Raw genomic sequence first — 26,394 nt, 5'->3', positions numbered from 1 at the left:
AATGGCTGATAGAATGTCTGATTTACCTCAGCGGACCTCGGCGTCCCTACTACTTGAAGACACATCCATTTAAGGCAATACTCAAAACACCCGTTTCATTTAACCTATCTCCCAACTTTTTTGCCTTAAGAGGAAACGGTATAGTTCAGCAGTCGCAGCACTTGAGAGATTTTGTCGTTAACCTGGGATCTCATTTGGGTGAGATTCATAAGAAGCACACTGTTCTATAGGTTGTTTTGCTGAAAGATGTACCATTATGGCTTCCGGCCTCAAAATAATCATTTTTCATGGAATTTAGTAGAAGTTTTTGCACTAGAGCATAGATAAAATTGAGTGTCTTTTTGTTTAATACGTGTGTGTCAAATATTTGGAGAGTATCAAATTTGAAAGAACAATAACACAAGAAAATCTTTGAGGGAAAATTGCTAGATAATGTTGGATTTTGAAGTTTTAAATGAAGTGTCTGAACTGATTATTACCTAAACAAGTAATTTAAAGTCAGTTTTGAAACACTTGAAAAAGATTTGGGAATGCATTGGAGAGAAAAAAAGTAAATTTAATCATCCAATGATTAATTCTTTTATAGACAGTATATTTTATCCCCATTTTTCTGTCTGTTGACATTTAGTGAGTAATATTGTATGTGATGTTAATAATGCAAATCATTCTAGCAAGTAAGAGCACAAGATGTGCTGTGTGTAATTCTTCAAAAAGTGTGGTCTGAATTGCCTCGACTTGGCAGTCTTACCTCATCAACTCGCTGTCCTTAAAATCTATCATGCTCCATATACTGGTACATGACATTTGGGTGGGCTTTTAGTTTGCCATGCAACTGGAATCCCAAGGTCACGTTCGAGGCCTTGAAATGGAAAACGTTGATGTTTTCAAAGGGGTGCTCTTGAACTTAGATGATGTCCTTCACCTTGGCTTAGTGTTACTTCATGTTTTTACTCGGTAAGCGCTAATAGTTCAAATTGTAAATCTGTAAGCGAATGATCTAATCACAAAGAAAAAAAAAAGCTGCTTTTTGTTGTTCTCGCCAGCAGCTTGTTTTCATAAGGCTAGTTAGATGACCACTGGAGCCTGACTGAATGGCTGATCTGACAGGGCACGTAGGGATCCCTTTAAAATACATTTTCATATAAAAAAAAAAATGTAAAAACTATGCAGGAGTTTTCTTTCTTTTTATCTCACGGAGTTGCATAGTGCCATCAGAGATGGCCCATTGACCGACCGATCGATCACGGACCTTCAGAAGTTCATCTGTAAATCTTAACACCGACCTTACTCGCTTGTTGGCTTGGGTTGAGAGAAAATAATGACTGCTTTGCGTGGCATGCTGCTATTTCTTTGGAGTCTGTAAGCATCTCTTCATCATCTCTTTAAAGTACTACACTTTGTGACGAGTATATGTGGGATTGTGCCTTTTGTTATCAAGTACATGCCACAGGGTATGGTCTTCCATTAACACCTTTAGTGAGCCTTATGAATGAACAACTGTTGTACGTTTTCCGAAATAGCCACCATCCACGTGGTTTGTCGTTTCGAGCCGCGATCGAAATTTGTCGCAACACCGCTGATGAATAACATAACCTTCAAAAAAAAAAAATCATTTGATCGGTTCTAGCTAGTGACCTGTATGGAATAAAAACGTGTTTAGTTTTTACAAAGTGTGAACTCTTAAGTGAAGTAGACGTGTGCCGTGTTGTTTTCGTGTGGTAATGCATTGGAGATTAGTTGTAACCCAGTGTCTTGTAGAATGTTGGCATGACTCCTTTTCTGTATGTTGTATTGACGTCAAAGTATCCACCTGAAATGGACTGAAGTGCAATAAACTTTTTTTTGTGCGCCATAGTATCCTTAATGGAGGAAAATGCCCTCTTACGTCATCCATTTTTTTTTTTCTGATGTTGTTGTTGTCGTCGTCATTTTATTTGAAGCAGGGTATGTAATTTCACTTTCTTTTCGGATTGTACAAATTTGAACTCCTTCCTGCTTTGCCTCCATAAGTGGCACTTTCTTGTAGAATGTACAATGGACTTGGTGGAAACTGTGATAGGCGTCAAAGCCTTATCGATACTTTGCTCACTGGAAAGATGGCATTTCTGTTTGTTCGATAGGTCAGAGAGTGCCGTTTTCTGTGTACCTTCTTCAGCGCCACTTTAAAGTCAGTGTCTGCTTTCGTGGCATGTTAAGCATTTGTGTATGTATGTGTGTGTGGGGGGGGCAGGGGCCTGTTCATTTACCTCGAATCAATTGATTTGATACCAAAAGCAATCGCATAGATTTCAAGTGATTTTCAGATTAGAGATGCGAGAGTAGATGATTTGGAAACGGTATCTTGAATGTCGTCAGTTAAATATATATGCAGGGTTTTATTTCTCCCCACACAGCATTTGAACTTTGGGCCATATGTTATGCGGTACCAAAGATCGTTTCCGATTTCTTTTTTTCTTTTTGGAATTATTCGTCATCAAGATCCCAGTAATCGTTGTTTAATGTGTTTTGTAAAACATAATGAAACATTCCTTTAGAATTTCATTGTACAAAAGTTGGCAGCCAATACCAGAAGTCATCGTAATCTTTTAAGGTCCATGATTTTGGCCTCAAGCAATCAATGATTTCATAGTTGATATCACAGGGAGCACACCGAATAAAGTAATTCACAACATAGGACCAATGTTTGTCTCTGTTAGAGATGGCCACTTGATTTCACTCAAGAACAAGCAATACAAGTATCAAGAGACAATTGTATATTTCTAAAGATTTGTTGGCTCTGGCTGATTTTGGCCTGGCTATTTAATCTGTGGCACCTTAGGTTAACACCCTCTTCTTGTAACTGAAACCAACATAAAGAGATTTCAGTGCTGAGAGAGCCTTATTTCAGTCAAACTGAATGTGAATTGGATGCGTGCAGGATTTGGCCATTTCGAAGCGACTGGCTTTAATCGAACGGACCTCCTGCGTTCCTCGTTTGAATCCAGTTTCACTAGGACCCGCCGTCTTTAAGACTTTCCAAAAGATTGCTGTTACAAAAAAAGAAGCGGATAAATAAATACTACACAGTGGCTGTTTCCATTGGCGAAACGCAGAACTCAACGGTTGCATTAGTTTCTGATAAAACAGGGTTACGGTCACTGCTTCCAAGCATGCCAAGTATTTGACTCATCACGATGAAGGAAATGTGACCCTGGTTTCTTTTTACTTTGTTTTCTTAAAACAAAAAAAAAAGCCACAAATCTGCACTATTTACTTGAGCGTTGCTCGTTTCGACGATGGAAATGGCCACAATCGTGTAGGAAAGCACCCAGTGTGTGTGTTTGTGTGTTGTGCGTCTGATTGCGACAAGCAGGGGTCATATCAACCCTGTATACCTCATCGACATATCTGCAAATATTCTTATCCTGTCTTTAAGTTGAAGTGTAGGAGATATACCATCACCAGCAGAAGCCTGGGACCATTGCAGGGTCTACCACATCACACCGATCCCATACATCAACCAATAAGATCAGCACTTGCTTGCGCTAGAAACACCACTTTTTTTAGCCTGTTTCATACCCCACACAATGGTTTAAAATTACGAAAAACGTGAGGCATTTTAAGTAGCATTATCCTACCTCTGTGTTACAGCTTGATGCATTGAAATCTCCACCAGTTGTTGACATATGGAAATCTATATGTATATGGAACAGATATATATATATATAACTTATAACCAACAATCGGTGATATAAGACAGCAGTTCGCATACTTGACTGTGTGTCGGTCTGTGTGTAACATGATATTTGTGAGTGTATACACAACAGAGTACCACTGGAATGTGAAGCCAGACTGTATTATGATATTTTTTTGTGCGTGTGTGTGTGCGTGTTGTTTTCCATTTCTCCAACTTTCTCCGATTAGATTTCAAATGATGTCATACGTGTCTTGCCTCTATCGCTTCTTTTGGTCGTTTTTTTGTTGTTGTTGTTGTTGACAAAACAGGGACAAAATATCAGCCTATACTAGCTGGCATTTACATTTGTGCTCCCTTTTTCCCTTTGTCTCTTTCACGTTCACTTCTAAATGTTCACTGTGAGCGCTCTGAACTCAAGTTTACAGCTCTTCATGGTATGTACGTGCATCTGGTCGAGTTCAGTAGAGTGCGTGGATGGTTGTATGACTTTGGTACTGAAGCAACAACTCAATTTTCTACTGGTGGTGGGGGCTTGAAAGGGGGTCGGTTTGGTTTTGAGTTTATGCACCTTCATTCTGTACTAAAACGTGTGTGTATATATGGGGTCTGTTGAGTTCCCTAGCCTTACGCCCTTCCGAATACACTACGCCGGTCACTGGCTAATCTGCGTTAGCTATCCACCACCCTGCCAACTTTGTACCTCTGTACATAACCATTTTGGACCTGGGGACGAATTCGGTGGATTCTGCCTGAATCTGTCAGGACGGTCCTCCCGTGACCTCCTCCCCCTCCTAGACCTGAGGAAGGAGAACCCTCACCCTTTCAACCCCACGAAAAGACCTCAAGCCATTCATTTCCTTATGTGACAATGCAATCCTGAAAGCACTTTGCCTTGTTAATTCATAGTATGAGCTTGTGAATGGTTACTTGTTACTAACAGATGTGAAACTCTGTACATGTATTTAAGTAAGGAAGAACATAATCATTTTAATTTGAGCTTATTAAAAACAAATTGGTCTCTCTGACTTTAAAAACAAAAAAAAAAAGCTACAAAAAACTATATAAAAAGTCCCATTTGTTTTTGTTAGTCAGGTTCATGAACTGCTGCAGCCAGTAGGTCTTGTCATTCAGTATCGTGGCTTAGAATTGGTAATGTTGAAATAAAACGCTATTGCTACATATACTAGTTGTTGTTGTTGAGTCTTTTTTGCTTTTTCTAATTGTTGCCAAACATGATGGCATCCTGTGCTAAATGTAAATTAAAGTAGTTGTGATGTTAAGACCATTTTCATCTGAGGTTCAGATTAATGTACAAACTTAAAACATCAAGTATAACTTAAAAATGAAGGTTGAAATCTGATTAAAGGTGCAGTATGTACGTTTGACACCCAGTGGTTGAACTACAGGTATTGCATTCCTGGATCAAAACAAAGGCAAGTGCTGGTTGCCGGAATGAGGACCAAACAGAGCGAGTCTGATGATCGAGCCTAAAAGCTGATTTAAGTTTAGTAAATAAAATTAGGAATATTTTCCATACTAAAAGGAGTTTTTGTTCTAACCAACATCTAGATATTTTAGAAACGGCTTCTATTTCTTACAGCTAAACAATAGAAAATCTGCGACTGTCCACCGGAGGTCGCAATTTGGTCCTGAGCTTATGGAGAAAGAATTGTTTCGTAATTCCAAACAAATATAATACCATCCACAAATTTATGTAAAGCGATTGACAAATACCAAGCATATTCACAAATATGCATATTTAAATAAATACAATAAGATCCACACATCAATCTTAGAGTTCCACAAACGTGAATTATATCCATAAGTAAGTAAAATTAGACTTGCAAATAAAAAACATACACATTTTTTTATTCTACAAACACAATTTTGCCTGACATTTATATGTGAATAGCGTCCTGTGCATTTTAGGCATGGGCCGGTGAAAGATTCCGACAGTATGATAACCTTGGATAAAAATATCAGTTTCCCAGTATTGTAATTACTGCTCTAAAATATTCTTTTTCAATGTCTGGGTAAAAAACCAAAACTTTTTTCCCCTTCGAACATTTATTTTATTTTGAGAAACACAAAGTATTTTGGAAACAAGTCAGGCTCAATAACTCTAATCATTGACTTCTGCTGTTTTTGTTGGTTTAAAAAACACAGATTTCTTTACAATTTAAAATGGCAATAACACAATTTCCATATCTTTTCTGCTGGAGATACTGTCCTCCTAAAAAACTTAATAAAAATTTTATAAAACAATTAAAAATAAATAAAAAAATCACAAGTAGATTCACAAGTCTTTACCCATTTGTCTGCTAGAAGCTTCAGATACAACATTGTTTAACTTTTGATATATTAAAATAAATCATTTGTCATTTTGACGTGTTATTTGCTGTCTATGCTTATAAAATCAAACAGAGTGCAAACAATGCAAGGAAAATATAGAGGTTTTTATTTACTGTGCAAAGTTCTTTAAAACAGTTTCTCTGTGTTTTTACATTTTAATACCTGGAGGTAATTGTGATTTTATTTAACAATATAAAATTCTAAAAAGGCTATGAAGTTATAGGCCTAGTCTACAAACAAACAAGGGAAGGGCATTATATATTAATAGTACAAATGTAAACAGTGACGACGTTATCATTTAACAACCGTCTTCAACATCATAAATAAACTAATGTTTATGTTGAGAAACATTTATATGATAAATGAAAGACAAACTGAAAACACAGCATTCACCTTATAGGCTAGTTTTTTTTCTTTATAAACACGTTAGGAAGTGGATGTTCAAAAATAATGACTACCTATAAATCTTTGTTGCAGTTACAATAGCAAATCCATCATCCGGGGAACTTTCTTCAGAATATCCACATCTACACAGTAGTTGATATAATGGATGAGGTACTCGAAAATGCTTGTGTCTTTGATTTAGATGATCTTCATCATGTTGTTAGTTTTCTCCCAGACTGTTTTCTCCCAGACTGACAGCGATGTGATCCTCGAAGAGCGCGATGCACAGCATGATGGCGCCCCCTGTCAGCAGGCCGAGAGCCTGCAGGAGGAAGCGCTTCAGCGGACTCACTGATCCACAGGCTCCGTGCAGCATCTCCGGCATCTGCTCAAAGTAATGCACACTCAATAATTAATAAGAAGAAGATGCAGCGAATTCTTGAGCATTAACAAAAGTACAAGGAAACTATTTTTTGATCTTGTAGTTATGCTTAATAACCCTGTTATTTACAGGTTCTAGATGGTTTTAAACCATTTTATTTGTATTTTTTGTTAATTAAATAATCAATTCAAAATTTTACAATGATATTAGCTTCTAAGCAGCATTACAAAAGGTGCACATTGTTGCATTATAATCAAACTAGGAAAAGTTAAGGTTATTAGTTCAGCAATGTTCAACGGCAAAATTTAAACGTATTTTCTTTCAGCTAGTCTCAAAGTAAATATTTCACCGTTTTAATTTAACAGTGTCCTAAAATAATAATAAAAAACTAAATAAACCAATTTTAAACCAAACAAATTAGTAATAAGACTGACGAAATAAAACAATAAAATCACTAAAATTATAATCTAATAATTTAAACCTAAAACTACAATAGCATCTAAACCATAGGTCTCAAACTCAGTTCCTGGAGGGCCGCTGCTCTGCACAGCTTTGCTCCAATCATATCAAACACAGCTGATAAAACTAATCAAGGTGTTAAAGACTAGACACTACTAGATCAGCTGTGTTTGATGAGGGTTGGAGCAAAACTGCAGAGCTGTGGCCATCCGGGAAATGAGTTTGAGATCTATGATTTAAACTATTCTAAAAAATAATACATAAAGAAAATATTTGAGTACATTTTACTATTAAAAAATTTAATATGCTTCCTGTGAAAGCAGATATTTTCACATTGTTCCAACACAAAACGATTAATTTAACCTACTGGTTTTTACAAATCTAAGTGGTCTAAACATAAAAAATTAAGTTGTCCTAATACAGAATCACAATCACATGTTTTAGCTTTTTCAAATAGCTAGTTTGACATTTTATTTCAATGTAAGTGATTACCTAAAAAACTGATTGAGTAAACCCATTGCTTTAAAAATGACAAGTTGATTTTACTTTAAAAATGTAAGTATTTTCATTTTAACTTCTGTTAAGTTGACTTATTATGCACATAGAGTCGACAGTAAAAAGTGATTAGTTACTTAAAATGAGTAAACCAGTTGCCTTAAAAGCAACAAGTTGACTTTACAAAAATAATGTAAGTAAATCCATTGTAACTGTTATGCTGACTTAATTTGTATAATTATGCTAATTTTACTCATTTAAAAAAATTAAGAAATAAACAAATCCCTTTTATCCAATACACCGTTATTTATTTTTATTTATTTTTATTTTTTCAAATTTTCTGCATCTTGCAAAATGACATACAGTAAAATAAATCTGCTCTTCTGGACTCATGTGTCTTCTAAATTCAATACAGGCTATAACTGGAGATTTTATAGACTTAATAACGCACCAAATATGTAGTACTGTAATAATTACAGTAATTATTTGAAAACAGATGTGCTAAAATAGTCTGACACTGTAAAAAGGGATTAGTTGACTTTAATAAAGTAAATACAATTTATATAATTATAAAAATTAAGTCTTTAATTTAAAGTCAACTAATTGCCTTTTACAGTTTTTTTCTCTGTTTCTTTATTTATATGTTTTAAAAGGCATAGTTCACCTAAAAGTAAAAAAAATCTAATTAGAACTATTTACTGCCCGTCAAGTGTAATCTGTAAACCCAAAAAATAACTTGAAGATTGTTGGAAGCCTGTAAACACTGAAATTCAATAAATACTAAAAAAGTCGATGGTTAGGGGAGCGTGGGGCACAACGTAACGCGGGGTAAAATGTAACAGAGTTTTAAAGTATTTGCTCAGGGTTAACCATGGCATGTTTCTGAGGTTTCACCACAATGTTGGCAGACGTCTTCCTGCCAATTATTGAAAAGTTAAAAGTTCAGCGAAATTTGCATGAGAAACAGACGAGAAACCATTTTTGTAGCATAAAAGTATTTTTATTGTTAATCTTATATTGTTGTGATCACCGTCTTCTAGGCTAAAAGATGGAACTATTTTGAAAGATGTAAAACAGTGACTGCTAACCAGTTTTGAAGAACAAACAAAATAATTTTTGAATTTTGATTGTAATGTTGAGAACTTTTTATTTAAAATGTTTTTTTTTTTTGTACAATGTTTATTACTTTTTATCAATTTACATATCACAACAGATTACAGTTACAGAATAATAATTATGAAGACACAGCAAATTTTTTACACCCTATTCTCCCTCCCATCAACCCATTCCCTTAAAAAAAATAGATAAAAAATAAATAAATAAATAAATAAATAAATAAATAATCAAATGAGAACAAAAAAAGGATGTTTAAATCAGGTAAAGAGTGTTTCCTGGATCTATGTTTAGACCATGATACTCACGTTACTCCCTCTAAGCTTGTTCTTGTTATAGCAGACTGTCAACATTTACATTGTACTTCAGGAAGTTATTAAAAGGTCTCCAGATATCTTCATTTTGTTTCTTTTTGACAATGTATGTGACCTTCTTCATTGACATATGTGATGCCATTTATTTAATCCTCTTTCCAAATCTAGGTTAATTTACATTAAAAAAGTTTTTTATAGAAACATATTTTTTAAATAAAATAATTAATTTTATTGCTAATAATGCAAATAAATCAAAATGTTTATTAAGTAAATAAACATGCTGTGCTATGTAGAATAAAAATAAGTTGAGCTGAGTAGTGAGGAAATATAGCTACTATTTAAAGCAAACAGAAATTAAATAACTGTGTTAAATGTTACAACTAACCCTCTATCTGTTGCAACTTGCCCCGCAGGTGGGGTAAATAGTAAAATTTTTATTCCTGGCACTTTTGGCAATACTGCACAGAAACTATATTTCTGGCGATCATACAACCAGTGCTCATTTGTAGGAGAGGCTTGTGTGATGTTGGTAAAAAAAATATGGTTTGTCCAATCCCATTACTCTGTTCATTATTTGGCCAAAACCAAAAAGTGTTATTTTGTGCCCCGCTCTCCCCTACACCAGTCCAACATTTCTTCAAAATACCTTCTTTTGTTCAACAGAATACAAACAAATCATAAAGGTTTGAAAGTATAGGGCAAGTAAGTGATGACAGAATTTTTGTGTGTCTGTGTGAGCTTGTTTGGTTTTTTGGCTGACCTATTTCTATGAATCAGTTTTACTCCAACTGCTAATGTTGCTAATATATATAGACAAAGATAAAACTAAACAAACTTAAAATGAAATTTGGAAGTAGACTTTTTCAACTATCAACTACATTTAACTTTGTTTTGAACAGTTAAGATGATTACCATGTCAGCAAGAGCTACATAGAGGAAGACACCGGCGGTGAGTGTGAGGATCCAGGGTGAGTGTGAAGCCCAGTGGTTCCCCAGCGCAGATCCGGCCAAAACACCCACAAAACCCAGCAGAGCAGAGAGCCCGCTGAACACCAGCAGCCTGCGCACAGGCCAGCCCGCAGACAACAACACCGCCAAATCACCTGCAAAATAAACACGTATATTTAAACCACTGATGATTCATAATGATCATTCAAACTAATGTGTAAACGACTCAAACCTAGTTCATGAGGAAGCTCGTGGCAGAACACGGCGATCGCGGTGCTGAAGCCGCCAGTCAAACTCTGGGAAAACGCGACACCTAGAGGACAACAACAGTAATGTATTTTCAATATACCTTTGCTCCTATATAAACTTTCTATTAATGTAAACAAAGTAAGACATTCTATAGTCTTTGCCATTAGTTTCTTATCTTAAATGATGATATTTAATTTGAATAATTTTCACAGATGTTTGTATACCAATGGCAAGTCCATCTGTCAGGTTATGTATGCCATCACCCATCACCACCATCCATGCCATGCTTCTGATACCAGTTTGCCCTGGTTCAGCCTGTCCATGGGAATGACCGTGCCCTGAACTCTCATTCTGATTGGCTGATGAGGTTCCTATGATAGAGTCCAGGTGACTTTACAATTTGCATTTTAATTCATATCTATGTGTGCATGTTTGCTTATTTTATGTCTGAAAATTAACAAACCCTGTAGTGCGTCAAGCTCTCTTCCACACTCTGCGTCATGCTTTCTTCTCTTTAAATTCTGGTTTAAAAAGGGAAAAAATATATGCACAAACATAAATATTTCTCTTCAGCTCTTTTGTCAAACTGAAGGTTTCATTTAAGTCGTCAGGTCTTAATAATTGAGCAAAAACATCATGTTTTGCACTGGCTGAAGCTCACCTTGAAATGCTGCTTAAGTCCCAGAAGACTCTCAAAGATGAAGAGAAGGTAAAGTCCTCCCAGAACACTGAGACCTTTGAAAACAGCATTCTGGTGATCAGTGTGTTGACTGAAGATGGCCTGAAATCACAAACAACTCACATCTATAGCACCTCAATTAAAACATATATATATATATATATATATATATATATATATATATATATATATATATATATATATATTTTTTTTTTTTTTTTTTTTTTTTTTTTTATAAAATTATATATTATTTATTTCATTTAATATTACCTCTTTATTCAATACATTTATTTATTTTTCTTATACAATATATTGTTTCAAATAAAAAAAAATGTCAATAAAAGTCATAGTCTTAAACTGTACAGTTATATTTACCACATAAGAGCAGAGATCAAGGCCCCATACTCTATTTGAACAACCAAAACTATTTTTCCTCAGGCAATACGACAAAAAAAAAAAAAAAAAAATCAGATTTTCCCACAAAATTGTATTTTCATTGTCCCAGTCCTTCCTTCTTACAAACACTCCCACAGATACAGTGCTAATTAATTAATTAAATAAAAAATACTCACTTAAGGTATAACTCCATTATATTTACTAATAATGAACCGGCCAAAACTAGAAAATAAAACTTTTTATTAAACCATAGATACCGCAGAAGCAAAAGAGAAACTTTTAATACTCAGGTCGCGATATAATGAAGTGTCAGCAAGTAGGGCAGCATCAAAAGTATTAAGGTTGAAACAAAAGGTCTATGAATATGGAGATAAATCAGGACGGTTATTAGCTTGGCAAATTCGACAACAACAAACAGAACGTACAATCACAACCATTGAGAGTTTAACTGGAAATATAGTTGACCCAGAGGAGATCAATGAAACATTTAGAATTTATTATGAAAAGCTGTATAGCTCAGAGTGCTCACTAAATGTAGATATCCAAGCGCAATTTTTAGATAGTCTAAATATACCTCAGATATCAATTAAAGAAAAGAAAAAATTAGATGAAGACTTCACATTACAAGAAATAAGAGAAGCTATTGACTCTATGAAATCAGGAAAAGCTGCAGGCCCAGATGGGCTCCCTATAGACATTTATAAGATGTTTAAAGAAAAGTTGCTAACTCCTTTTATGGAAATGATAATAGAGGCATATCATCAAGAGCTTTTGCCTACATCAATGAGAGGAGCTTTAATTACATTATTACCGAAACCAGGGAAAACAAACACAAAATGTGAAAATATGCGCCCAATTAGTTTATTGAATTCAGACACAAAAATATTAAGTAAAATTTTAGCTAAGAGGTTAGAAGGTACATTACCAAATTTAATAGGAGAAGATCAAAATGGTTTTATAAAGCGTAGGAAAGGATTTCACAATGTTCGAAGAGTCCTAAATATACTTCATGAACTAAGGGGTGAACAAGATACTGCTCTATTATCATTGGACGCTGAAAAGGCCTTCGATCGGGTTGAATGGTCTTATTTGTTTGATGTGATGGATAGATTTGGGTTTGGTGAAAAATACTGTAGGTGGGTTAGACTATTGTATAATTGTTCTACGGCAGAAGTGTTGACAAACAATATAGTTTCAAAACCATTTAGTGTATCAAGAGGATGTAGACAGGGTTCTCCTCTTTCTCCTTTGCTTTTTGCCATCTCCATTGAACCTTTTGCAATAGCAATAAAAAACCATGTGGAATTAACAGGAATTAAGATAGGAATGAAAGAACATAAAGTTGCATTGTTTGCTGATGACGTCATTCTGTTTCTAAAGCAGCTTGATACATCAATACCTGCTCTACTAGATCTCATCAGTACATTTGGAAAAATATCTGGTTACAAAATTAATAATTCGAAAAGTTCTATTCTATATTTAAATGAGAGTGACAGACAACAACCTAATAAGTGTGCTGCAACCTTTAATATTGTCGATTGTTTTACATACTTGGGTATAAAAATTGTACCAAAACTAGAGGATGTTGTGCCAGAAAATTATGATCCACTTTTTGAAATTGTTAGTAGATCAATAGAAAGATGGATGCCCTTATCTATATCTTTAATTGGTCGAATAAACGTTTTAAAAATGAATATTTTACCCAAATATCTATATTTATTCCAAAATATCCCTTTGCCTCCCCCTAAAAATTTATTTCAAAGACTTAAAAAAATGTTCACTAAATTCATTTGGAATAATAGACGTTCCAGACTCGTCTATTATTCCAACTCTCCTGTATTTGCCATACAATAGAGGAGGTCTACAATGTCCTAATTTGCATTGGTATTATTATGCTGTGCAACTTAGAACAATAATGTTTTATTTTTTATCTCAAGACTGCCCATCGTGGGTGGAGATGGAATCAATTGGCATTAAGTCTGGTCTACCTTTAAACTTGTATTTATATTCAGCAGAATTTAAAGATCTAAAAAAAAATGTTTCCAATCCCATAGTTATAAATATGATTTCCGTATGGTTTGACATAAAAAAATATTTAAGTGCCAGCTATCCCTTATCTTATTTCAGTCCAATTTGGGGCAATAAAAAATTTAAACCAGGTGCGTTAGATGCAGGATTCAAGATATGGGCAGAGAAAAGAATTAGAAAGATAGCAGACTTGTATGTTAACAATATTCTAATGTCATTCGAGGAAATTGTGAGTAAATATAATTTTCCTGCAAAACATTTCTTTAAATATTTACAAATACGAGATTTTATCTTTAAATTACAAAATAATTCTCTAGATATGCCATCATTCTCTATTTTGGAAAACGTAATAACTAAAGACTGTTTTAGTGAAGGTTTAATTTCGGCATTATACAAGATGCTGGTGTCAGCATCAAAGGAATCTTCAAATTGTAAATTGGAAGCTTGGAGATTAGATCTTGAGGAGGATATTTCTACAGAGGATTGGATGAAGATGTGCGAGGAAGCTCAATCACTAACAATGAACACTCGTCTAAAACTGTTACAATATAAATGGTTGATGAGGATTAATATAACTCCAGTTTTATTGCATAAATATAATGAAAATATTCCAGATACTTGCTTGAGATGTAGGAACCAAAAAGGAACGTTGTATCACTGTATATGGGAATGTAAAGGAATACAGAACTTTTGGAAATGTATGAAAGAAATTATAGAAAATATTCTTGAGGTTTCTATACCAATGTCTCCTTTAATTTTTTTATTTAATTTATATCCCAAGGAGATCAAGTTAAAAAAGATGGAGCAAATGTTTTTGAATATATGTATTCTACAAGCGAAACGGCTTATTTCTTTAAATTGGAAAAGTATATGTGCACCAACTATAGGTTGTTGGCTGAAAGAGATGGTGACAAATATGAAAATGGAAAAAATAACTTGTATGATAAGAAATAGATATATAATTTTTGATAGAGTTTGGGGACCTTTTACACTGTTTTTAAAAGGTGGTGGATTTAGAAATGTTTTACTAGAAGATTAGTAATAGAGGTGATGTTGTATTTTGATGTAAAATACTGAGAAGCCTTTTGTTTTGTTTTTGGTTTGTTTGTTCAATTGTTGGTTTGTTGGTTTGTGTTGGAATTGACACATGGAAATGTTTATGTACATGTTACTTAAAATATAATAAAAAGGAATTGGAAAAAAAAAATAATGAACCGGCCCTCTGCCATGTTATTAGTATTTATTCATTCATTCATTTTCTTGTCGGCTTAGTTCCTTTAGTAATATGGGGTCGCCACAGTGGTATGAATCGCCAACTTATCAAGCAGGTTTTTACGCAGTGGATGCCCTTCCAGCCACAACCCATCTCAAGGAAACATCCACAAACACTCATTCACACACACTCATACACTACGGACAATTTAGCCTACCCAATTCACCTGTACCACATGTCTTTGGACTGTGGGGAAAACCGGAGCATCCGAAGCAAACCCACAAAAATTAAGGGAGAACATGCAAACTCCACACAGAAACTCCACCTGAGCCGAGGATCGAACCAGCGACCTTCTTGCTGTGAGGCAACAGCACTACCTACTGCCCCTTTTTATTTTATTTAATATAAAAATATACACTAAATAATTTATTTAGCATTTTAAAATCATTAAAGGGATACTCCACTATATTTTAGAAATAGGCTCATTTTAAAATTCGAAAACTATAAAACTCCCCTAGAGTTCAATTATTTTTGAGTAAACCATTTTTGAATTCATTCAGCCAATGTATGTGTCTGGCGGGTGGACTTTTATCTTAGTTTAGCATAAATCATTAAAACAGATTAGACGGTTAGCATAGCAATCAAAAATGACCAATGAGGCACAATATAATATATGCAGCGTGACCTGGACATGCTTTCTGTGCAAGCAGATGGTTATGTTAAAAGTTACCTAGTTCGGGACTATTTTCAGGTGCTGCATAATAGCACCTGCTACAGCCACAGTACGACAGCAAAGTACTTTTATTATTACTTCGAAAATGAGAGTATAGTTCCCAGCTATATCGATCTATAAAATAGCAACTTTCAATTTCTCTTAATGTAACTAATGGTCTAACGCTAATGGTCTAATTCGATTCAATTATTTATGCTAAGGGCGAGGCAGTGGCGCAGTAGGTAGTGCTGTCGCCTCACAGCAAGAAGGTCACTGAGTCACTGGTTCGAACCTCGGCTCAGTTGGCATTTCTGTGTGGAGTTTGCATGTTCTCCCTGCCTCCCTCCGGGTGCTCCGGTTTCCCCCACAGTCCAAAGACATGCGGTACAGGTGAATTGGGTAGGCTAAATTGTCCGTAGTGTATGAGTGTGGATGTTTCCCAGAGATGAGTTGCGGCTGGAAGGGCATCCGCTGCGTAAAAAACTTGCTGGAAAAGTTGGCGGTTCATTCCGTTGTGGCGACCCCGGATTAATAAAGGGACTAAGCCAACAAGAAAATGAATGAATGTATTCATGCTAAGCTAAGCTAAAAGCACTCTCACCAGACCTGGAGATCATTTAAATGGATTAAAAAATGTTGAAACTGGGAATGTGGAAAAGTAGAAAATGAGGTGTGTGTTATCCTATCTAAAATTATTGAATATTCTGTGTCGATGACTCCTTCCATTTTATTTCTGTGTGATTATTCTACATTGAATCTTAAAAAGCTGCCTGGTTTGGCTGTCTGGTTTAACTTCTTCCACGTAACTTGGACACGTACAAGTGGTTGGCACAACTTGGGACATTATGATGTTGTACAAATATGTACATTAAAGATCTAGACTACAGTTGGTGGCAAAGTCTCCATGTTTATTTTACAAAGCAATGATACGGTCCCAGAATGATTGCCTTATTTTGTGTAATGGTATTCTACTGATCTCCCATTCTTGATAATGTACTTTTGATTTTCTGTTAACTTCTATTCATTGTATATTATAGTTTAAAGAGACCACAAGGGAGGGTGGGGGTAGTTGAAATGATGATGTATGTCATGAAATTGTTAATTCGGCCTGTATGCTTTGTTAATAAACAAAAAAATAATGAAACCTAGCTGTTAACTCTATTTTCAAAACAGTGAAGTGTTTCTTTAAAAGCATCTTTGCAGAATTCAATGATCTACCTAACTGAATGCATTTGTATTTTGTGACTTACATGAGGCATGAGGTGCAGAAGGGCATCTCCACAGAGCGTGCCCACCGCCATGCCAGCCATCGGGCAGAGAAACACTTGAAGTACAGAAGGCTGAAGCAGCGGTGCCATTCCCAGAGCAACCAGAGAGGGCAGGCTGATGACCAGGAGCGCCAATGATGCCCATCCTAGAGCTGAGACATAGTGACCTTGTTTTAACCTGTGCTATGATCAATTGATTCTGATAAAACTGTTTATATACACACACACACACACACACACCTATGAGGAAGCCCTCGCTGGTTTTGCTGGCCTGTGAATGATCTTCTGTGTGCCGCAGACACACTCCGCTCTCGATCTGGTACAGGAGGGCAGGGCACAGGAAGGTGAAGTGGGCAGGAGTGATGTGGGACGCCTGGCCAAGCCCGAAGTTCCAGAGGAGCTGGGTCACATTCAGACACTGCCATGACGCAATAAGAAATGTAAGATTAAGTTCAGATTCAATATTACAAGGCTTAAATTCTGGAATACTTGATTTTGATTGGACAAATTGTGGGATTTAGCTGGGAGATATTTTTGGATAGCTGCCAATGTTTATTTTTCTGATATCCAATAGTATCTGGATGCAGCCTTTATGATGCAAGCTGAGATTGCATCACTCAGAGGTGCAATGTCAGACACAATGCACTCAAATGGAGCTAGTGACGTCACTGTGATGAATAGGGTTAGGGGTGGGGTTAGGTGAGCCCGTTAAAAAGCATTGGATGCAGCCCAGATTGCACTGCACCAGGTCTGCAGCCAGACCCCTCTCCTGATATCAGTGTTTTAGGGATGCTGCATATCACTCTGCTTAAAAGGGCCACAAAACCCCAGTCTCAGCAAGGTGTTTTCACACCTTTCGTTTGAAAAAAAGTCAGTAAAGTGGGTGAATTCAGTTTCGGTGGGAATTGCGAGTGACGAAAGAGTAAAAGGTCTGCATGAAAAGGGGAGTTTCAGTACATGTGTACGCTTTCTTTTTGGCTTAGTCCCTTTATTAATCTGGGGTCGCCACAGCAGAATGAACCGCCAACTTATCCAGCATACGTTTGATGCAGCCGATGCCCTTCCAGCTGCAACCCATCACTGGAAAACATCTATACACTCTCATTCATACACTACAGACAATTTAGCCTACCCAATTCACCTATAGTGCATGTCTTTGAACTGTGGGGGAAACCGGAGCACCCGGAGGACACCCACGCGAACACGGGGAGAACTTGCAAACTCCACACATATATGCCAACTGACCCAGCCAAGGCTCGAACCAGTGACCTTCTTGCTATGAGGCGATCGATCTACCCACTATGCCACCGTGAAGCCCTTAGATGATGTATAAACCTTAATATCCAAAAATTGACACTTAAAATTGGTCAATGTGGTCCAGGGTCACATATAAGTTAATATGTCATAACTCCATCATTACTTTTGGCCCTTTTAGTCATAATTTCAGTTACATTTCATGTAATATTTATGAATGTTTTTTGGAATTGAAACATTGTAATTCATTATTTTGTATTTTATGTCATTGTTTTGCGTCACGGTGGCTCAGTGGTTAGCACTGTTGCCTTACAGCAGGAAGGTCGCTGGTTCGAGCCCCGGCTGGATCAGTTGGCATTTCTGTGTGGAGTTTGCATGTTCTCCACGTGTTCGAGTGGCTTTCCTCCGGGTGCTCCGGTTTCCCCCACAGTACAAAGACATTCACTATAGGTAAATTGGATGAGCTAAATTGTCTGTAGTGTATGAGTGTATGTGTTAAATGTAAGAGTGTATACGTGTTTCCTAGTACTGGGTTGTGGCTGGAATGGCATCCACTGCATAAAACATATTCTGGATTAGTTAGCAGTTCATTCCGCTGCCCTCCAAGATTAATAAGGGAGTAAGCCGAAGGAGTGAATGAATAGATGTCATTATTTCATATGTTGTCAAATTTATAACTTTTGGTGTCATAATTGTGACCATCGTAATTGTTTCCATCATTATTACAATCCATCATTATTTTTCCAGCATTATTATTATTATTTTTTATGGCCGAATGTGAATTTACACATTGCACATATGTTTTGGATGTTAGCATGCAGTATGATATACTTGTATCCTGGTGGCGTCTTGACTAGTTTAACCAGAAGGATTTGGCACAATACCAGCATCGCCTGCTGAGATTGCCAACATCACAGCTATATGGCCCCATAAAAAATGAGACCAGTGTTAAACCAACACTAACCAGCCTGAACAATTCTATTTATCTGACTCCTGTCCTCTCACATGATGATCTCGCCATAAACTCTCATTGTTCCTCATACCGAACAGGAAAGGCAAATGCATTGAATTTTACTGTCTGCGCACCTCAGGATATCAACAGACCTTTGGTCAAATGATAGTAAAGAGGATTCAATAGTAGACTTTGTCCATTTGTAACACTTCAGCTGGAAGTAGATACTCACATTGCCATGAAGGTGTTTCTCTGTCGGATGGTCAGATAGCAGTGACACACTTTCCTCCTGTTTGTTTCTTAGAGCGGGGTGTAGAAAATAGTCTGAGCGACCCAATTCTGCCGGAGAGCCACTGAGCGCTGATTTAGCATCCAGACTGAATGATTAAATGGCATAAAAATCATCATAATTATGCTATGTTGATGGGAATAACAACTGCTTACATACCCAAGTAGAAATATGATACATGTAAATATATGCAAATTACATTTATGACAGGTTTAGTTTTGAAAATTAACTATTAAGCAGCATCTGAGAGCTGATTTAATAAGCTTTCTGATAATGAATGGTGTGTTAAGATAGGATAATATTAGGTCAAGATGCAACTATTTGAATATCTGGAACATGATGCTTCATAAAAGTTAAAATATTGAGAAAATCATCTTCAAAACTGTCTAAATTAAGTGCTTGGAAATGCATATTACTATTTATATTACATATTATTAGGTTTTGTTATATTTACAGAAGAAAGTTTACAAACGTCCTCATGGAAACATGATCTCCTTAATATTCTAATCTAATGAATGTTTATAAAGAAGAAAAACTGTGTATATATTTTTAATACCAGTGGTTGAAAAAAATCTGTATAGTATAAAGATATATATTGAAGAATATAAAATGTTCATATATTTTAATATGTTGTATATTCACTTATTTATTTTCCTTTGGTTTAGTCACCAAAGCAGAATGAACCACCAACTATTCCAGCATATGTTTTACACAGCGGATGCCCTTCAGGCAACAACCCAGTAATGGGAAATCTGATGTATATTCATTCATTCATTCATTCATTTTCTTTTCGGCTTAGTCCCTTTATTAATATGTGGTTGCCACAGGGGAATGAACCGCCAACTTATCCAGCATATGTTTTACGCAGCGGATGCCCTTCCAGCCACAAACCCAGTACTGGGAAATATGTTGTATATTCATTCATTCATTCATTTTCTTTTCAGTTTAATCCCTCATTGATATGGGGTTGCCACAAAGGAATGAACCTCCAACTATTCCCGCAGATGTTTTACACAGCGGATGCCCTTCAGGCCACAACCCAGTACTGGGAAATACTGTATGTTGTATATTCATTCATTCATTCATTCATTCATTCATTCATTCATTTTTCTTTCGGCTTAGTCCCTTTATTAATATGTGGTCGCCACAGGGGAATGAACTGGCAACTTATCCGGCATATGTTTTACGCAGCGGATGCCCTTTCAGCCTCAACCCAGTACTGAGAAATATGTTGTATATATGTTTTATACATGTAAAATCCAAATATGAACTTGCATGTCATTTATCTAATTTGCATATATTACCATATATAATGTTGCTATTTGGGATATTCAAAAAGTTAACTTTATAGGCTCCAGCCTACATTAAAATATTGCTTTAGTTAATGTACCTTTCTCTGAGTGGAGGTGAGTTTGTAGTCCCTTGAGAAGGGTGATGGTCTTCATGTGAGTGGGAATGGGATATCGATTGAGAAGGATGTTTTGCTTCACCATGTCGAATCTCCAGGACACTGACTTCTCCCAAACCCAAACTACCAAGCAGCTTCTGTAGACCCTCATATGTCAAAGTCCCATTGTCTCCATACTGAAGGAACAGACGTTGCAAGTAGTAGCCCTTGAGAGAAGAAAAATGAGAATTACTATTTTCCTAACATTTAATGTCCATGTGACAGTTTTATCATATTGAATTGGTGTCATAAACAGTCTGCAACTATAAATCCCACCCAACACAGACACTGAAACTGCAGCTCTAACTTAGCTCAATTTGATTGATTGAATCAGAATAGTTGATAGGATTTTCGAGCTCAGCGTCAACCCCAAGCCAAAAACCACTTGATCTCTTTGTAATATCCCTCAAGGAATGTAGATAATCCACTTTACCAGACGTGAAAAGAAAATGGCTGCCGTGGTTTCTCAAACAAACAAACATTGATTACTTTAAGTTTAGGTTTCTGAAATAATCATACCTGCTCTTCAAATGCTTCCTCAAAGAGTTCCTGTGAAGATTTGGTTTGTGTACTCTCATTAAACTTTCTGAACTTGTCGACCTGGGCACGTGTAGCCAGTATGAAGATGGCTGGCATTAACAAAGATATCATACAGTAGTAGAGCAGAAGCTTGAAGCTCAGAGTCATCCTTAAGGGAAAAAAATAACAGGAAATATGGTAACACTTTATTTTGATGGTCTGTTTGTTGAATTTAAGTTACATTGCATCTACATACTAATTCTCATTAGATTATAAGTATACTGTTAGGTTGGGGTTATGACAAAGTTTCTTATTGTCAGAAGCAGTGTCAACAGATATTAAGCAGGCGCTGTACTAATACTCAATTGGACAATCAAAATAAAGTGTTACCAAATATATTCATTTTAGCATGTGGCATGCGATCAGTAAACAGGATTTTTTTTAATTATTATAATATGTAAATGTCACAAGTGGGTGGTGGGATTTAATGAAGACACCTCTCTTGTGACCCTGGACCACAAAAGCAGTCATGAATGTCAACTTTTTTGAGATTTATATCATCTTAATGCTACATAAATAACAAATAACATTCATAGTGATGTATACCTTTTTAGAACAGGACAATATTTGGCTGAAATAAAACTATCTGGAATCTGAGGGTTTAAAAAAATCTAAATATTGGGGAATTTGTCTTTTAATGAGTCTAATGAAGTGCTTATCAATGCCAATTACTAAATTTAGTTTAGTTTTGATATATTTACAGTACAAATTTACAAAATAACTTCATTGACAGTGACTTTTGGCATAAACAAAAAACAATAATTTTGACACATACAGTGTATTTTTGGTTATTGATAAAAAATATATACGTGCAACATGAGAATTTTGTAGTCCAGAGTCACATATTTCTTTTTGACAGTTTAGAAAAGATCTCAAACTGTTCTCAGATAACACCAGGCACCAGAGTCTGCCATCAAAACGCGGTATATTGCATCATATTTCTTAGAAAATTGTATAGAAAACATCACATTTAAGAAATACACTTTTCCTGTGGGTATTTGTTTAAAAATGCAAGTTTAAAGGTTACATTTAGCATTATAAGACACCCAAATCCAAAGCTTGCAGGAAGCGCATTGCAAAACAATACCATGCAAAATCTACTAAACATACAGTTAAACAATAATGCTCTGACTGAAAAACTCTTTACCAGACTGTCTGTCCACCCATGATTTTCTGCGGTCTCTTAAGCCTGTTACATGATCTCCAGTTTCCTCGTAGTATCCTAGTGTTTAAGCATGAGAGATGGCGCATTGTTTTAATGAAGCCGAGGTTAATGATTGACCAGCGGGGAGCTTTTTTCAGCCTATCTGGAATCACGGGACGGAAAGGCATTGATCAGTTTGATTTACCTCATGACTATGTGATGTTAAAGCAGCACATTCTCACTCCCATCCTGTCAAATATTGAATACTCAAATGCAGACCCATGATGAAATCTGATACATGGATATATGCTAAGGACATATATGACAAGTTCATATTTGTATTTGTATTTCACATATATATATATATATATATATATATATATATATATATATATATATATATATATATATATATATATATATATACATATATACATACCCCCCAAACATGCTCAACAATGTTCACTCTGTTGACTGGGCTGGCCAATCCTGGAGCATCTTGACCTTTGCTTTCTGGAACTTACCTCAGGCTGTTGATGTTGCCAACCACTGCAGATCTCTCACACACCCCCATACTAAATGTAACCCCAAACCATAATTTTTTTCCTACACCAAACTTGACTGATTTCTATGAGAATATTGTGTCTATGCGGGTTTCAATAGGTATTCTACAGTATTTGTGATGATTGGGATGCAATTCAATAGATGAATCATCTACCTCATCTACCCCATATCTGTACATATTTGCAATTCCAATAATTGAACAATGTAATAAAGAAACTGCAATGTTTTCAATATTCTGGAATATACTGTATGTTTCATATGACATTTTATCAGCCTATAGACCCACACCTCACTGACAAAGGTCCAGCATTTGTCCCATACATGAGCTCATTTGTCCTACTTTGGTGAAATTCCATCGTGGTGAAAATAACCCATCAAAAAAGGCTTTAAGACCAAGCAGAATCCTTGGTTGGCTGTCACTTTGGTGTGACTTAATCAGTTTTGGCCAGTGCTAACAAATATTTTTCATGATTCCAACATTTAGCTTTGGAAGGAAACATGCAATCTGACTTAAGAGAGCATTTCTTTTGCTATTGTAGTGTTTTTAAAAGGTGAAAACCTTCTTGGACCTTAATCATGAAGCAAAAAAGACCAATAAAAAGACTTGAAGCACCAAATGTGGACCATATTTAAATTGATTTGAATACTATTTTGGCCAAAATAGTTAAAAAGTGTGGTTATGATGACCATTCGACATGCTAATTCAGAATAGTGCTTAAATTGTCTCTAAAATGCTGTTTAAATTTAATAATTAAATAGAAAATAAGGCATATAATTGCAAAAAGATCCACTATTGAGAAAAAATACCCACCCTTTCACCAGGCTGACAACAGACCTGAGACAGACAGACAGACAGACAGACAGATAGACAGATAGATAGATAGATAGATAGATAGATAGATAGATAGATAGATAGATGGATAGATGGATAGATGGATAGATGGATAGATAGATAGATAGATAGATAGATAGATAGATAGATAGATAGATAGATAGATAGATAGATAGATAGATAGATAGATAGGCAGACAGACAGACAGACAGACAGACAGACAGACAGACAGACAGACAGACTCATATTAACTCATAACTCTTGAGTAACAGTAATATATGATTTGGGATTAGTATAGATGTAATGTGTAGCCTAAATCTGACATAATTGCTCCTCCACACACAGTCTGTCCTGTAGGCGCAGCAGCAGATTCAGTCTGACTTCATCCGCTCGGCTCAGGAAGAGAAATCAGCCATCTCTCAGTCAGATCCCTGCAAACACCACAGCATCCAAATCCAGATATCACATTAAGCTTCGGGGGAATCCTGCGATCTACGGGAACAGGTATTACAGCCCTGCGGAGAAATTTTTAAAGCGCTTTTTGTGTGTTGGTTTGTAAAATACCAGATAGTAGCACAAACTGAAAGCAAATAGTCACGAAACATGAACGCGACAAGGCGTTAATTAACCGGGTAGTGTATGAATAACATTTATATGAGGTTTTAAAAATGGCTAGAATTTGTAGTGTGACATTTAAGGACGTGTGTTTAATGTTTTGATAAAAGCTGCTCTTTCGGCATGCGTCAGCTAGTTGGATTTCATGCTAGTTAGCTACGCTCACTGTTAGCTCCTTAGCAGCAGCGCATACGCTTTAAATGTCATTCTATACTGAACAAAATACACTCGGAGACATCCGTTTATTAGTATGTGAAAAATACATAAACATACTAAGCAAGTCATGTGGTTGTAATTGTGATGCGGGTTGTTTTTGTGTATCAGTGTTAGCGAGTTGGCTAATGCTAAGCGTCTCATTCAGTCGCTCACACACATCAGCAAAAGTGTGTTTCAGGTTGACTGACGCGTAGACGATCATCTTTATCGCCAGGAGCTTTAATAGTTGTACAGATGTTTGCAGCTGTCTGGCTCATTACTGTATATATGTGTATGAATGTTGGCAGAAGTACAGTTAGCCCGTCTGTCTGACTCCACCGTGACGTATAATATTCATGCATGACTGTAATGTTCAGACGGATATTAATGATCAATATGCATCTCTGGTTTAAATGGCTTCGTCTGTCCATTTAACATTAACCCCTCAGTACCTTTGTTATCCTTTGTAAGTCGAAACAGGATCGTGTTTACAGCTGGAATTGGATACATATATTAGGACTGCATAAAGACTATTGGAAAGCTATATAAGTGCTATATATATATATATATATATATATATATATATATATATATATATATATATATATATATATAATTGCGCTATGATTACAATTTCACTAGATGACTTGATATCTCAATTTGTAAAGAATATATAATGTTAGTTAGTTTGTTGGGGCGATTCTGCAGTGGGAGTGCATCTCCAAAAATCTAACAATCTATGAAATGTTTGAGGTCCCCATACACATTGTTGTTGTGTACTGTCTCTGCTATTTGCCGTGCATTTCTGTATTTGCATGTGTTGTGATTATTTTCATCCACGCGTTTAGTCAGAGATTGATGAATTAACGTTTACTATTTGTATCTCTATAAAATCTGATAGACAACCTATAAACATGTTTTCATTGCTTTCTGTCCTATTTGCAGTGCATTTCTGTATTTGTATGTGTTGTGAGTATTTTCATCCACGCGTTTAGTCAGAGATTGATGAGCTAATGTTTACTATTTGCATCTCCATAAATTCTATTTGGTTATGCCATGGTTATAGATTTTGGTTATACGATTATAGTCTGAGAAATAATCATGGTTTCACGGTTATCACGATTATTATGCATTTGTAATTTCAAAACAGCACTAGTTTAGGAAATCACATGACAACTCCTTATATTTTAAAGTTGTATTTATTGCTGCTCAGTAACCAAATAATACAGCACATATTAATAATAAAAGCAAACAATAGTCCATTTCTCTTTGGACTTGAAAAAAGTTTTTGGCATTTAAACCGGTAATCATTTTACACTGAATATAATATGGGTATTGGCCTATTGTACAAGCTTGGAACTTTAAACTAGCACACAATTGGCATAACTTTGTTTAGTTGCTGCAGATTTGTTCTGTGCAGAGACGCGGTATTGAGAACCCTTTACGATTAATTAACCGTGACGAATTAAAGCGTAGTTAATAGTGGAATCGGTTAATTATTGCATCCCTTAATCTAATAAATAATCTGTAGAATGTTTGGGGTCCCCCCACACAATTTTGTTGTGGTCTGTGCTATACGCAGTGCATTTCTGTATTTGCATGTGTTGTGAATATTTTCATGCACAGCAATCTATAAATACAATAAAAAAAAGATTAAATTAAATTAGAGTTTTTTTTAATCATTTCTAGAGTCTTTAAGTACAGTAACTGAATGATAAAAATACAAACTATTCAATAAAATGAATTGTAGTACCTGAATGCACTACAAATGTAGCACCCTCTACCTGAATGCTTTTAATATCATTATATGATCACAGGCATCTAAAACACATACAAAAGGTAAATTATAATACAA

At 35.7% G+C, this 26,394-nt stretch overlaps 2 protein-coding genes across 3 annotated transcripts in view; one reads left to right on the top strand and one right to left on the bottom strand.

Annotated features, from left to right (window-relative positions):
- Window positions 1-5,724: 5,724 nt before the first annotated feature.
- On the bottom strand, window positions 5,725-24,244 carry slc39a5 (solute carrier family 39 member 5). Of its 2 annotated transcripts, XM_073939240.1 has the most exons (14): window positions 24,053-24,244; window positions 23,709-23,732; window positions 22,337-22,492; window positions 21,130-21,298; window positions 20,554-20,777; window positions 19,107-19,251; window positions 16,909-17,086; window positions 16,651-16,820; window positions 11,034-11,153; window positions 10,836-10,893; window positions 10,597-10,743; window positions 10,356-10,436; window positions 10,088-10,278; window positions 5,725-6,797 (listed from the first exon to the last, which is right to left on the bottom strand). In XM_073939240.1, coding segments are annotated over exons 1-14 (1,830 nt in total). In that variant the 5' UTR covers window positions 24,055-24,244; the 3' UTR covers window positions 5,725-6,632. The 2 variants fall into 2 exon arrangements, with proteins under 2 accessions (XP_073795341.1, XP_021329409.3); XM_021473734.3 differs by lacking the exons at window positions 23,709-23,732; window positions 24,053-24,244 and having other exon boundaries at window positions 22,337-22,420.
- Window positions 24,083-26,394, top strand: part of rnf41 (ring finger protein 41) — a 25,395-nt gene continuing 23,083 nt past the window's right edge. Inside the window, 1 exon segment of the mRNA NM_213516.1 lies at window positions 24,083-24,233. The gene's annotated coding sequence lies outside the window, so the exon portion shown is untranslated.

Source organism: Danio rerio, chromosome 23 (assembly GCF_049306965.1).
Source record: "Danio rerio strain Tuebingen ecotype United States chromosome 23, GRCz12tu, whole genome shotgun sequence".
NCBI lineage: Eukaryota > Metazoa > Chordata > Actinopteri > Cypriniformes > Danionidae > Danio > Danio rerio.
The sequence above is the reverse complement of the archived record's forward strand: the minus strand, read 5'-3'. Positions and strand labels throughout refer to the sequence as shown.